Here is a 14,256-nt window from a genome sequence, read left to right on the forward strand (position 1 = left end):
AATCTTTGAAAGCCGTGAGTTCTAGAAACTAAAAGGTCCTCAAACTCTCGTAGTTCATAACATGAAATATTATTGATCAGCTATTAGTTATTGATCAGCAAAAGCTTAGAACTAAAGTTTTAAGCTTTTGATTCATGAAATGTAAATTAGAATAGAAGTCTATACATGTAAGTAACTGAAAATTTCTCAAAACAGGGTTTTCATATGTATGACTGTATTTTTTTCATTTAGAAATGCTCTCTGGGTCCACTAACCTCAAAACCTACAGAATGTTTTAGATGAAGTCCTGGATGGTCAGTGCTTACCTGGAGTTAACTTCCAGGGTTAGAGCAGACAACGGCAGGGGAATACCTGCTTTGGATGTAGATATGATTTAAGTTGCAACTTTGCATTAAATAAAATACACATCCTCAGAGCTTCCACTTTCTTATAGTCAAGTAAATAAATTAAGGCCTATTTACAGAGTTGTTGTGAGGTGTTGACATGTAGTGGGCTTTTAGCACATTCTTCCCACTTCTGTAAGTGAAGATTTTTATACTATACGTCACAAGAGACACTGTAATGAAATAGGAGCATTTCTGATGTGCGAGGGAAATTGACTACTTAAACGAGTGGACATGGACTTGTCCCCCTGTAGTCCATGTGTCACAGTGCTTGGGACCGAACACTTGGCTAACATTGAGATTTGGAAGGTCAAAGATGGGCCTGGTTTGTAGGGTTGTTCCCTGGGACATCCTGTTTCACCCTCTTCTTGTTCTCGTCGCATGAATACCATTGCTTGTCTCTTTTCCTTGGTAGGGCCTGTGCTTGTCCTGCTGATGTATGATTAATAAAACTCAGAGATAGAAACTGGGGTTCAACCTGAAGGTCAGAAAAGCAAAGCAGCCAGCCACTGGCTCTTACCTCTACCTCAGTCTGAAATGGCGATCCTGCCTCCAGGAATCTCAGAATGAGACTGTGTCTGAGAGCTGTCTTCTCCCATTTTATAGCCCTCTCTAAGGCTTGGATTAAAGGCAAGCACTGCCCGATTTCTATGGCAACTAGTGTGGCTACTGGGATTAAAGGTGTGTGTTACCACTGCCTGATCTGTAAGGCTGACCCATGGGGCTGTTTAGTCTCTGATCTTCAGGTATTTATTAAAATACGAATGAAATACCATTACATCTAGAAAATAGTAGGCACTCCACAAATAGATGAATTAATGCATAATTATCATGAGCCTGGAACAGGTAGACCAGATGACTTTCTCAGAGGATTCTAATGAGGGAGGCTTGGGTGGCGGGGAAGATCTGGAAGACTGATACTAGGGACCTAGGATGTGTTTTATAGGAGTTTCTGTAAGTTGTTGGGGTATTTTTGCCACCCCCTTTTCATTTTGAGAGTTTTGTAGTTCCCCCAGGAAGCAAGGGATTTTGTTGTATTCCAGCTCCTTAATCTGCGTTACTGTTTCCTTGTGATGTGTTGATACCTAGCCCTCCTCACTGGAGCACTGATCCCTGAACCTGTCTTATTCCAGCTAAATAATTCACTTGAGCGACTAATAGACTTTAGAGCTGGGAAGCACAATGGTGGCGATTTGCTGCCATCCTGTGGCAGCATGGTTCCCTGTGCGGACTCCGACACAGGAGACTAGATGCAGGCAAGCGGCGCTTAGTGGTATTGACAACAGTGTGTGTGTGTGTGGGGGGGGGGGGGGCTGCTGATTTTTTTAGAAGTGGTGTGACCACACAGAGCCCTTGCAGCCAGAGTGGAGCCCTGATGGTCTGCTTAATTTCAGCCATAATAAAGATGCAAAGTTTTGAGTACCGTAGGTGCTAGACATGAGCCAGGAGTTCTTGATGAAATCTCCATAAACTTCTTTGATGCTAATGTTGCTTCCCAAGACGAGGGGGCAGTACTGGGTACAGAGATGTGAAGTTACTAGTTCAGGCAGTGAACTGTGTCAGAAGAGGAGACTGGGGCTGGAGAGAGGGCTGGCTCCGTGGGTTAAGATATTTGCTGCCAAGCCTGATGACTTGAGTTGAAACCCTGCAAGCTAACAGTGGGAGGAGAGAACTGACTCCCACAGGTTGTCCTCTGACCTCCACACATGTTTTTCCAATAATGAAGAAACAAACAAATAAATAATAATAATGATAATGATAATAATAATGATAATGATAATAATAATAATAATAATAAAGGTTCTGATGTTACCTAGAACTTAACCAGGAGAGACTCCCAGTCTCAGGAGCTCAGAGCAAGCACTGGGTGGAGTGGGACAACACGAGAGAAGGCAATGGAGGAGGGAGTTTTTTTATTCCGATAGGATGGGTCGTTGATTTCCTTCTGCACAACGGGAATTGGGTTGGAGCGGAGCTGCCGCTGTCCCATCGCTGTTTCCTGTGGGGACAAGAAGCCAGTGGCTACTGTCTTCTTTTCTATACCAAAGTTTTCCTCCATCCTTTTTTGGGAAGGCTTGGAGAAGATGCCTGTTAACTTTATGTGAAGCTGCCTCTCCTTCTTAGGGCTCTTTTCTAAGGAAAGACCCAGAGAGGATCCAGACGCAATGTGTGCCAGGGCAAGAAGTTGGGGCCAAGTTCCTTCAGCATCTGACGCCAGTCCAGGATGTGCCATCTCCTCCTTCAGGGGAGGGCTCCCAGTCCTTTATCTCATGGGACCTCCAAAGTACAGGAAGTTCAATGTGACCTTGTGGCCTGACCTGAAGCGACCTGCAATTTCAAGGGAAGGATGTGTGGAATAAATTACAGAGGGAAAACGCAGCCTGACATAAAAGGCCCCAACTGGTTTGAGTTTCAGAAGTGAATAAATCTCCAAGGGAGACCTAGGAGGCAGGAGATGAGGGTTTGAAAAACTTATATGAAAAGGCAGGAAGAGCAGGAGAATTCTCTTCTGCCAGGCCTTTTCCCCACCTCCATAGCAATGACATAATATTTGAGGAAGAGTTGATGTAATTTTCTCTTTTACTTCTCAGAATATACTTTCTACCAAGCCGGCCAAGGCCACTCATTTGCCTGAAGAAATTGGAATAATTACAGTCGAGGGAAATCGACAGTACTGAGTTTCGGTTCTGAAAATAGGATCTTGTTTCAAGGCAACAGGCTTGAGAGCAGGTATTAGGGAAGGATCCCATTTGCTAAATTCCCTCATTTCCCACCTTCCTCATCGCAAGCCAGACCGCAGGGTTCTTATGCCAGAGGAGGAGCAGGCAATGCAAAGCCAGCCCTTTCAGCTGTGGGCACGACTGGAAAATTAAGGATGCCACCCGGGAGGTTTCTGAGGAGGATGCTGTGTTTTGTACCCTGGCCAACATAGTGGGACTCCCATATCTGAGGTTTCCTAATACCTATGAAATGGGGGTGACAGGCTGAGAAACAGGGGATCCCATGGGGTGCTGTCTTGATAAGCCAGCCAGGGATGATTGAAGAATGAAGAGGGAACAGGAGAAACAGGAGGCGGCAGTGAAGGATGCCAGCCATCTCAATAGAGAGAGGCTGACTGCTGGGCTGCAGTGGCACACGCCTTTAATCCCAGCACTCGGGAGGCAGAGGAAGGTGGACCTCTGTGAGTTCAAGGTCAGCCTTATTGTTCTTTAAAAGGCGAGTGTGTTCCCTGGCGGCTCGCAGAGCAGCCGCTAGTCCGACAAGGATGGCTGTGGGTCCCTGCAAGATCTCCAGGGTGGCAGGCTGGTCCCGCCATGCGGCAGGTGAGTCACGCAGGCGGGTACAGCGGATAAAAGGCTCACAGGACATAGTATTACTTAAAGAAGAGGGAGACATTTATTACTTAAAGAAGAGGGAAACAGAGAGACATAAAGAGAAACATAGGGAGAGACAGAGACATGTGTGCACACGCCAAGAGACGGGGGACATAAGAGAGAGAGTTAAGATGGCGGCGAGGGAGGTCAGAAGTGGCTGGGAGTGGGCGTGGTTAGCTCTTAAAGGGACCAGACCCAAAGGAATAACAAGCCTGGTCCATAGTTAAGGACAGTTAGGCAGTGAGGAGTGTTATACAGAGAAATCCTGTCTTGAAAATTTGTTAAAAAAATAAAAGAAAAAAAAGAAAGAAAGAAAGGAGAAGAAAAGAAAGAAAGTGGCTGACTTACACCGAAGATTTGGGCAAAAACTGGTGTCATCAAACTGGAGGACAAACAGAGAAGTTACGTATTATCTCAGCTCCATTGCTAGAATCAAATACCCAGCACTGGGGAATTTATGCAGAGCAAGGGTTTACCTTCCTGCGATGCTAGAGGCTAGAGAACCGAGGATAAAGGTTCAGTTGTCTGGCGAGGATCTCATCCTTTGGAAGTTAAGAATAATGTCCTCCCAGGTGGAGGGCTAGAATGTGAGCAAGGCTGTAGGGGTACCCTTTTATATGTGAACAAGGCTGTAGGGGCCCCCTTTTATAATGTGAGCAAGGCTGTAGGGGACCCCTTTTATAATGTGAGCAAGGCTGTAGGGGACCCCTTTTATAATGTGAGCAAGGCTTCAGGGCCCCCTTTTACAAGGGCCTTTACTATCCTAGTCACCATTCATGAAGGAGAAGCGCCCTTGGTCTACTCACATCTTCAAGGCCCAAGGCGTGCTGCACCATGCTATTGGTAAGTAAAGTTTGGAGGCATCACATTCACATCTAAGTAAAGGGTCTCAGCTCTTCACTCCCAGAGGCGTCCCATCCTATGTAGACTAAAGTCCTCCTCCTCCGTGTGGTTTGTCAGACCTTCTCAGATGGAGCTTTGGTCGTTGGCTGGCTCCGCCCCCTCCATCCAGCCACACTGGCTTCTCACAGTACTTTGCTTCCTAGGCAGCCCGCACTGCACACCCAAGGTGCATGGCTGCCAGCTTTCTTTTCCCTCCGAGTCCAAAGCCCGTGCCTTCCCTCATTAAGATCTTTTACACAAGACTTCCCAGGAAGCCTCCTTGACCACCCTGTACTTACATTTCTCCAGTCTCCAGCCAGACCTCACCCTGGACTGTTGTCCTACATAACAGTGACTATACTCATCTCTCGTCTTAGTCTGCTTAGACTGCCGCAATGAAACACCACCGAAAGTCCCTGGAGTGAGAGCGTGATTGGCTTCTGGTGAGCAATCCTCTCCTGACTTTCAGATGCTTCAGATGCTTGAGATGTGTGGCCTTTGCTCTGAGCCTGCTTGTCCACGGGATTGAGTTTCAATATGCAAACTCTGGAGGCGAGATGCAGTTTAGCCTCAGTGACCTATTTTACGCCTGAATAGAACAGAGCTGCGCAAAGGGAGGAGTTTTATCTATAGTGCCCATTACTGTGCCTGGCACATGATTGACACTCCATAAACACCTATTAAATAAATGAAGGACCTGAATTTTCTCTTATGAGCAAATTTGCTAGTTTAGTATAGTAAGCCCCTTGCGAGATCCTTTTTTCAAGCATATCTGGCGCTCAGTTTCCCAGTGTCTTCTCAGACTCAGGATCAGAGATTCTAAAGCCTTGGTGTGCAGCAGTTCTTGTGAAAGCGGACTGCTGGGTTCCACCAGGTCTAGGAAGGCGCCTGAGAACTAACATTTCCAGTAAGTTCCCCAGGGATGTTAATATCCATCCCGTTAATATCCATGCACTTTGGGAATCACGCTGCAGGCACAGACTTCTTCAAGTTCAGTTTTCATTCGGACTTCTGAGCTATTTCTCAACTCACAGCCCTCTTTGAGCCCACCCATAATGGGTTTCTAGAGAAAACTCGGTCTTCGTATACGGGGTGAGCTGCTCTGGACCGGGAGGCCCTTGCCACGTGGTGGCAGCAGTGTTCCAGGCTCGGAGTGGCTTTCCTCTCCGGGCAGTTTTAGCCTCGCTTCCCCTGGTTCCCACCAAGGGGAGGCTTGACTGGCTTTTCCGTTTCCACTTGGCTGTGAGGCCAGGACGGCAGTGGGAGGGGGCCGGCAGCGTGAGAGGTCACCGGCACACAGAGGGACAGTTTTGTTTTCTGGGAGACTCTGGGACAGGAAGCTGGGTGGTCTCTTCAGAGTGCCGAATTATGCGCTTCACAAAACAACCATGCAGCGCCAGGCTGCTGAGAGAACCAGATCTGACAAAAAGCTTCGCAGACCCTGGCAGGGAATGTTGGTCTGCCACCCAGCCCCCCTCCCCACCCCGTGCAGCGCCTGGACCCCTCCTGAAGAGCACTGGCAAATTCTGGAGATGATGGTTTCCAGGGGTGACAGGACTCCTCCCATAACCTCCCTCCCAGAAGACACCAGTTTACAGCCTTCCCCTTAAGTTCCTTCCAGCCCATGGTGGACTCAGACAGAGCCCCACCCCCCACAATCCCTACCCCTGCCCGCCTTCCATGTCACCCTGAGGCCTCTTCTGCCTTTACTGGTCCATTTTGTTATAAACATTTTAAGAATCGTGGGGAGCGCCAAGAACTGAGCTGAAAATTTCTTAAATACACACAAGCATATAAATGATGGACATGTATTCCATTTATTTTTTACTGCCACACTTGCAGAAGGAATTATTATATTCGTTTAAGATGAGGATGCGGAACATTAAACTATAATGTGCCAATCTTAGGTAACCATTTAACTAAGGTTCATGTTATGAACATCCCTTCCAATGTATGGTTACCTGTGTGAAAGCTGATTTGGAGATGGTGGCCTTTATCTGACCCCCCACATGTACGGATGAGATCACTGAGGTCCAGGGCCTTTGACCAGCCCATTGCCGATTGAGAATTCAGGTATTATGATGGAGGTTGACCCATCGTTGTGTGCAGATTTGGTTTAAACAACCTCTCTGAAGCTAAAGGCCTTTAAATTTTAGAAGACATGAAGTTTTCTTTTTTTTTCTCTCCATCCCATTTTCTCTCTGGTTGAGACATGATCTCACATTGAGTAGTCCAGACCGGTCTCCATCTTGTGATGTTTTGGTCCCATCCTCCCAAGTACTGAGGTTACAGGAGTCATAAGCTAGCATGCTTGACGTGATGTTTTCCTTGGGATAGCTGTTTTCTATTTGTTTGGTTCATACTTCTTTAGGATTTAAAGGCAAGATTGGCTCTTTGGGCTCCTGTGTTTCAATGCAGTGGATCTGGGTGACAATTTTTCAGTTAAGTATTGGTGTCAAATCTTGGCTGCCCACATTCTCCCCAACACAGGCCGTGTGATTGGCTCACTTTGAGCCGAGCTGATTCCCCAATGATCTTTATGTTCTCTTCCAATGGCTGTGTCTCAAAACTCCTGGCTGGGCACTTTTGGGATATTTTTATGACTTCCTGAACCTACAGAGTTAGAGAAAAGGACTCCTAAGTTGCCACCTGATGCTATTTCTCAGTAAGGTCACTGTCGTCTTGAAAGTGGCCGTGTGCCTGCTATCACTAGGGAGAATGTGATTCTGTTTGTTCCTTCTGCAGTCCCAGGCGATCTGTGCTTGTCCTGGCCATGAGCCCTGGCCTAATGTAGGGATTTGACAGTGTAACTGCCATTCACATAGTCTGGAAAAAGATTTCACCCATTTCCCTCTATATGACCTCTGGAAAAATAGGTTTGAGTAGGACAATGTGACAGGCACACGGGTACTTCTCAAAAAGTCACCCCCAAGTAAAAAGAAAAATGCCCATCTCATGAAAGCAATGTTAGTGACATTTCTGTATTTTAATGGATTTCAGAAAATACTCTGTGTTGGAGTTAGGACAGAGAGGGATGAGGGGGAGAAGGGAGTCAGAAAAATGAGAGGAAAACAACACAAAGCCAATGTGATCCTTCAAAGACTTCAAGCATGGATAAGCTATTTAAAACGGTTGTGCAGAGCCCCAAAGGCAATCCGTCAGGCTTTTAAATGGCGGCCACAAGATTTACAAGACATAATCAGTGTTAATGTTGCCAAGAGAAACAAACGGTAGGGAATTCTAGAAGTGGAAGTTTTAAAGAGTGTTTTTCCTTTCAACGAGCAATTAAAAATTGAAATGGGGACACTGAAGACACCTCTCCCAACACACAGACTCTTTCACAAGCTACTTCCACTGTACTGAGGCAAACAGAAATTATTCTCTAATTTCCATTTTACTTGTATGCGGGCCTCTCAAGTTATCAAATAATATGGACTATCCAGTGCCATATTTTCCTTACTCCATATATTATTTAATACTTACACTAAACAATATTTGTTGTTTATCTGGAGTTCAAGTTTAATGGGGTGTGTGGTGTTTTATCTGACAACGCTACTTACACGGGTAGAAGTTAGTGAAATATGAATATCTTAAAACTCAAAGCAGTGTTGCGGACAGGACGACTGCCCTGTGGTGGGAGATGTTGCCAAGCTGCCTCCAGAGTGTGCTGGTCTGGCTGAGAAGGCATGGCAGAATCAGAGTCCTCTGGACTCCAGAGCAGGGCTTCTCAAACTTCCTAAGGCTGCAACCCTTTAGTACAGTTCCTCATGTTGTGTTGACCCCAACCATAAGATTGTTTCATTGCTACTTCATAACTGTAATCTTGCTACTGTTATGCATCGTAATGTAAATATCTTGAGTTTCTGACAGTCTTAGGCAACCCCATGGAAGGGTTGCGACCCACAGGTTGAGAACCACCGATGTAGCAGCTCCTGAAGTCACCACCAACTCAAGGAAAACTCAAGGATGTTTAGGAAAAGGGGGCCTCTTGGAGAGATTTTTGCATAGGTAGGGTGGCAGAGGGAACCAAGAAATGGAGACCTTTTGGAATTTTAAGGCACTTGATGGCTTTTTGCAAATTAAAATCTGCTTGTTACTGCAGACTTTACAATTAGGCGTTTGTTACTCAGGTGGCTTCTCAAGCATCAGGCCAGAGCCTCCTCCGTGGTGGTCCTGGATGGGCTTCCGTGATAGCTAGGGGATGCTCCCCGGATTTCTCTTCGCCACCCCCCTACCGGCTCATTTATTCAGAATGTGCCCTAGTCGTGACACCTCTCAGCTGCCCTGGCCTGGAGAGGCGGCCACACAGAGCTAGGCATTGTTGATCCAGATCTGGGACCACCCGGGTGGGAGCAGAGGAGACACAACCCACTAACACAGAGGCTTGACGACTGACAGCAGCTTCGGGTCAAGTGCCCAGCGGGCTGCCCGGAAAGGGGCCCTGTGTTCCGGACCCCAGCGGGGTCTTGCCCACAAAGCTTCCCTCCAGCGGGGAAACAAACCCTTCCTCCAAGCTCCCTTCAGACTCACTCAAACAGCGGCGCAGAATCCTCCATCCCCAACCCCTTAGAAGGAAGGACTCCTTTTGCTTTGGGCAGTGGGAATGACAGGTTGAATACAGAAAAAGCAAGAGATGGACCCTATCTTCTGAAGACTTAGAAATTTTAAAAAATGTTAGGGGGGAAAAAGTCAACCAAACAAAACACTAAATATATTTACTTAGAAACAGTGAAAAAAAGCTAGCCTGTTTTTTTTTTTTTTTTTTAATAGTTCTGTTTGTGAGCAGACTTATGACCTCCCACGTGTGGGGGGTGTCTCTCGCTCTTTCCTTCTCATTCTGGTTAAACTGGACGGCAGCGCCCTATTGTCGGCCTCAATGCCCAGATGAGCTTAAAACGGCTCTGTGTGGCGGCACAGACTACACTTGAGGTTGAAGAGCGAAGAGAAATTGGTTAAAGACGGAGTTCTTTCTAGCAGTGGGTTGATCTGCGGTGATGCTTCCCAGAACACAATCCAGTGTCCAGAATATTCCACAGATTTTCAGATAATCGCTCGGGGTGACCAGGTTTTGTTCTCTTGGATGTAAGCAATCTTCTTTCTATTCCCAAATGGGCTAAGTGGCCAACATCCATGCCTTGAAAAAGAGGTTCAAATACAGTGTTTTGTAAAAAAAAAAAAAAAAAAAAAAAAAAAAAAAAAAAAAAAAAAAATCCTATAGAGAAACCGGTGCAAATTAAAAAAAATACAAATGGGCAAAACTTTAAAATTTCAAGAGCTGTAATCATGCTAAATCCTTCCCAAGATGGCCTAGGCTCCTGGGCGCTCCATGTAGCAAACTTTTCTGCGAGTGACTGCCCCCTGCTGGTAACCGCGGAGATTAAAGGACCTACATTTAGAACTTCAGGCTGGAGATTTCATGACATTGTCTGTCCACCAATTCTTTCTTTATTAAGAAGCTAAAGGGAAAATAGTCCTCCATAAGCGGTTATTAGTAACTAGGGCTGCTTTTGAAATACCTTTTGGGATCTAACTCTACTCTTTCCCTAAATGGCAGCGGTAATCACAGAGATAAATCTACTTAATCTGAAGGTCAGACAGGAAATCACGGTTTGAAAGCATCCCATGGTAGCGTTCGCTTTTCCTATTCCCACGCAGAAATAACTTCCTTTACCTGAGAAATCGGAATCCGACCTGAGCAACTAAGTGCGCGCTGTCCAGCACCACGCATCCCCCTCCTTCCTCTTTGCAGGCTCCCGTTTTAGGAGCCGAGCCACAGGACGTCATTACGTACTGCGTCATGGCTAACTCCCCAACCGCTGGTTCTGCCAAGACTTTACAGTCCAGAATGGCATCTTTCTTTAGCACGCCTTGAGTTCAGTACAGCATTTCCATAAGTGGGAAAAACAATAATAACAACACGCAAATCCATTAATGTAAAACTATTTTTTCTTTATTGAAAATACATCTACAAAGTAATGTTTTCCAGTACTCAGTGGGTACACACATATGCAGAGCCTCTGATGCACTGGCAAAGGGACCACCTCAGAGGACCTGTTTTCATAAGAAATGGTTAGTACAAAAACAAAACCCCACACTGGGTAACAGCATTAATCTGACATGGTTAAGTTTTGTTCTACTAGTGTTATAAAACGGCTGCCACATACATTAACTTCTGTAGTGTGCTTCCCAAATACAGCGTGCCATTATTCAATGATTACTCCACCATAGCCTAGTGTTAACCTTTATATGCATGTCATGCTCAAGATCTCTATAAGATACCTCTAATTATAAATTGGGAGACACATTTCTCGATACTCAGTTTGTTAGCGTCACCGTGAGCATTTGTCATTTTTGTTCAGAAACTAACGCAGCTGGCACTATCGGATGGCTCTTATTGAATGTCTTTGACTGAATATTCCCAGGGGGGTAAAAATAATCTCTTTTAAACCCGGGAGCTGCCTTGCCTGAAAGCAATGCCCCTGCTGTCTTTTCTTCCACCCTCATTGATGTTTATTTTCATGCTGACTCATCTACCATTTTTTTTTTTGGTAGAGCCACAAACAAAACTAAAGCAAACCCCACTCGAGATGAAAATTTTGAATGATTTGCCAAGTGGCATTTTTCTACAGAGAAGTATCTTGTTTCTTTCATTCTAAGAAAGTCTGTTTAAATTGCTAAACAAACCAAAACAAAACCCCCCAAAAACAAAAAACATTTTTGGAGATGAGATCATCCACCTAGCACACAGATCTGTCCCAGGAATTTCATTTGCTTGACTTTGAAGTATGGAAGGAGTGGCATTATATGTCATTTCTCTGGGGACTGATTGGGAACAAAAGACTAAGTGTTCAGGTTAACAGAAAGGACTGAGATGTAGCTCCCCCTTTTGCTTATCTTTAAAGAAGACCGTCTATTCTTGATCTTCATAAAGAACCCTCCCCTTGTAATGTTGGCCAAACCCTCTTCTTTCTCTGCTCTTTAGCGGTTCATAGTAAGACCATGAGCTAGTTGCTAGCTTTCTGTTGATTTCCTGAACATCTACGTGTCAGTTGAAGGTGGGAGGCTTTCTTAGAGCCATCCCTTGGGTTCTGGAAGAATACCCAAGAAGGGAGTGCTTCTAGTATTGGTAAACAAAACAAAACAAACAAAAACAAAAACGCAGGCAAAGGGGCCCCACAAATAATCCCACTCCTGGAATGGCCGTCCGCATTTCTACTTCTATAACCAACATTTTGGACCCAGTACCTAGTGAGCCACACACAGCCTGCCCCTAGTGAGAAACATCCATCCCCATGAAGTGTCCTTTCTGAGATCTCCATGTGATACAGGGCAGGGTCTTTCCTGATGTTGCAGAAATCTCGGCTAGGGAGGCCCAGAGTATCTAGAGTCTCTTATCATCAGGATGAGAACACAGAGGCCAAGGCATGAGATGAGTCTCCCTCGAGACCACGCCTTCTGCTCCTCCTCCCCACGGCTGTGCTGTATGCATGTGGGCATTGCCCTGGAACTGATAAAGTCAGGACAGAAGTCAGAAGAAATGGGGGAACATCTCTGCTTCCGCAAAGGTGACATAATTGCTCATCGAGTTACGTTTTTCAGACTAACACTCAATTGTGTTCTGAAGGACGTTTGGATTTTGAGAGTTGGTTTAGAAAGGTTTTTAACCTGTCCCTTGTTTAATGCTTTTCCTTATAAAACAATCGCACAGGATTGTTCGCCATCTAAATTGGTGATATCAAAACTATGTTTGATCCCAGTAACTTACTTGGTAAGAATAACATGAAATGAATTAAAAACTTCAAATATGGTCTGAAACCTACATGTTTTGGCTGCTGCCAAGCCCTCCCCTGTTTTTGGACATTCTCCAATCCTATCAGAGTAGGGAGGGAAAAGAGAAGGGGCTCACTGTGTGAGCGAGCTCAGTGAGACACACTGCGGAAGAGCCTTCCAACACCGGGTGCTCAAGAGAAGCCCTCCGGCTTAGTCTACATCTTGGTTTCACTGTCAGCCACGGGTTTCTCGGGCTCATTGTCCTGGGCAATCAGCTGATAGGGCTTCTTCATTTCATTCTCCTCGATCACGGAGTTCCCCATTTCGACGTCTCGGTTCTTTAGTTCGTGTCGAGACAAGTGCTCAACGATTCCTGCTCCCAGGGAGTCACCCAGCACATTGGTGGTGGTGCGGAGGCGGTCCCTGCAGGCGGGGCAGGAAGAGAGGAAAAAGAGAGGGTCCTGTGAGTACCACCAGATCCCAGATTCCATTGGGCTTTGGAAACATCTTTGAACTCTGTAGTGTGTACCCCTCCAATGGGATGATTTCATCCTTGACACACATCTACAAGTCACTGTCAAAAGCTACAAGGGCAAGTAAGTGATTAGTTTTCAGTAATTAGTCTGGCTATAAACAGAAGGTGAACAGTGAGAGCTGACCCCCCCCCCCCCATACGTGTGTGTGTGTGTGTGTGTGTGTGTGTGTGTGAGAGAGAGAGAGAGAGAGAGAGAGAGAGAGAGAGAGAACTCGTCTGTGTACAAGTGTGTGTGGAGGCCCAGAGTGTGGTCTTTCATTATTTTCCACCTTATTTTTTAGATAGGGTCTCTTGTTGAACCTGGAGCTGTTCACCAACTTAGCAAGACTGGCTTGCCAGCCCTTGCCAAAGCCCTCCTGTCTCTGCCGTTGCAGCGCCAGTACTGGCGTGAGTGGTGCCATTATGCCCTGCTTCTTTTGAACGGGTACCGTATGAGGATGGAACTCACAGCAAGCTCTTGTTCCAACTCAGCCGTTTCCCCAGTCCCCTTTTCTGTTTTTATTTAACCTTTTTCTTTCTCTCTTCACCTACCGCTGTACCAATGGTTCCTAAAGCGTGGTACAGAGACTCCTTGGGGAGGTGTGGTAGGCTAAAAAACCTTTTTTTTTTTTCTTTTGTAATACTATGTTCTCGTTTGTTCCCTTTACTCTTATTTTCTCAGGAATTTGTGGTAAATTTGCTTAGACGACATGATGTGTAACCTCATAGCACACTGGATGCAGAGGCAGTTGGGAGAGTGGAAGCTGTCTGACGTTAAGCAGGATGTGTAGGGGAGTTACGAAACCTAACTCTGTGCCATTCTTTTCAACAACCTTTTTTTTTGTCTAGAAGTGGTTATTTTTCACAAAAAATTGTTATTTGTGTCAACACATAATGAATTCTTATTCTAACTTTTAAAAGCAGTGTGAGTTTTTATGCTATGGTAATTGTGTAAACTATATAGCTTTAGTATGTGGCCCAGTTCAATCAGTTTTACGCATGAAGACAAAAAGAAAAAAAAATCTTCAGAGTAGAAGCTTGTATTCTACCAGAATCCTTTTGGTTTTAGTTGTACAAGTTTTCACTTGGCCCAGGCTGCCTTTGAAGTCACGTGGCCTCAGAGGAAAACCTCTACCTTTTGATCCTCTTGACTTCATTTAGCACACGCTGAGATGACAGGTTTGCACAATCGTCCCCCTTCCCTCCCAGAGTACGTGGGATTGGAATTGAACACAGAGCCTCATGCCCATTAGGAAAACCCTCTACCAGCCGAGCTCCAGCCCCAGCCCAGTCCCAAAGCATTGGTGTCAATAGATGCCTCAGAGCCAGGCCG

The 14,256-nt window shown here is 45.6% G+C and overlaps 1 protein-coding gene across 1 annotated transcript in view; it reads right to left on the reverse strand.

Moving 5' to 3' along the window:
• Nucleotides 1–10,567: 10,567 nt before the first annotated feature.
• Nucleotides 10,568–14,256, reverse strand: part of Slc1a3 (solute carrier family 1 member 3) — a 77,211-nt gene continuing 73,522 nt past the window's right edge. Inside the window, exon 10 of the mRNA XM_048429027.3 lies at nt 10,568–12,832. Within this exon, the coding sequence (XP_048284984.1) occupies nt 12,625–12,832 (208 nt within the window). The 3' untranslated portion in view covers nt 10,568–12,624. The remainder of the gene's footprint in view (nt 12,833–14,256) is intronic.

The sequence above is a fragment of the Myodes glareolus genome, chromosome 15 (genome assembly GCF_982192425.1).
Source record: "Myodes glareolus chromosome 15, mMyoGla1.1, whole genome shotgun sequence".
Taxonomy (NCBI): Eukaryota; Metazoa; Chordata; class Mammalia; order Rodentia; family Cricetidae; genus Myodes; species Myodes glareolus.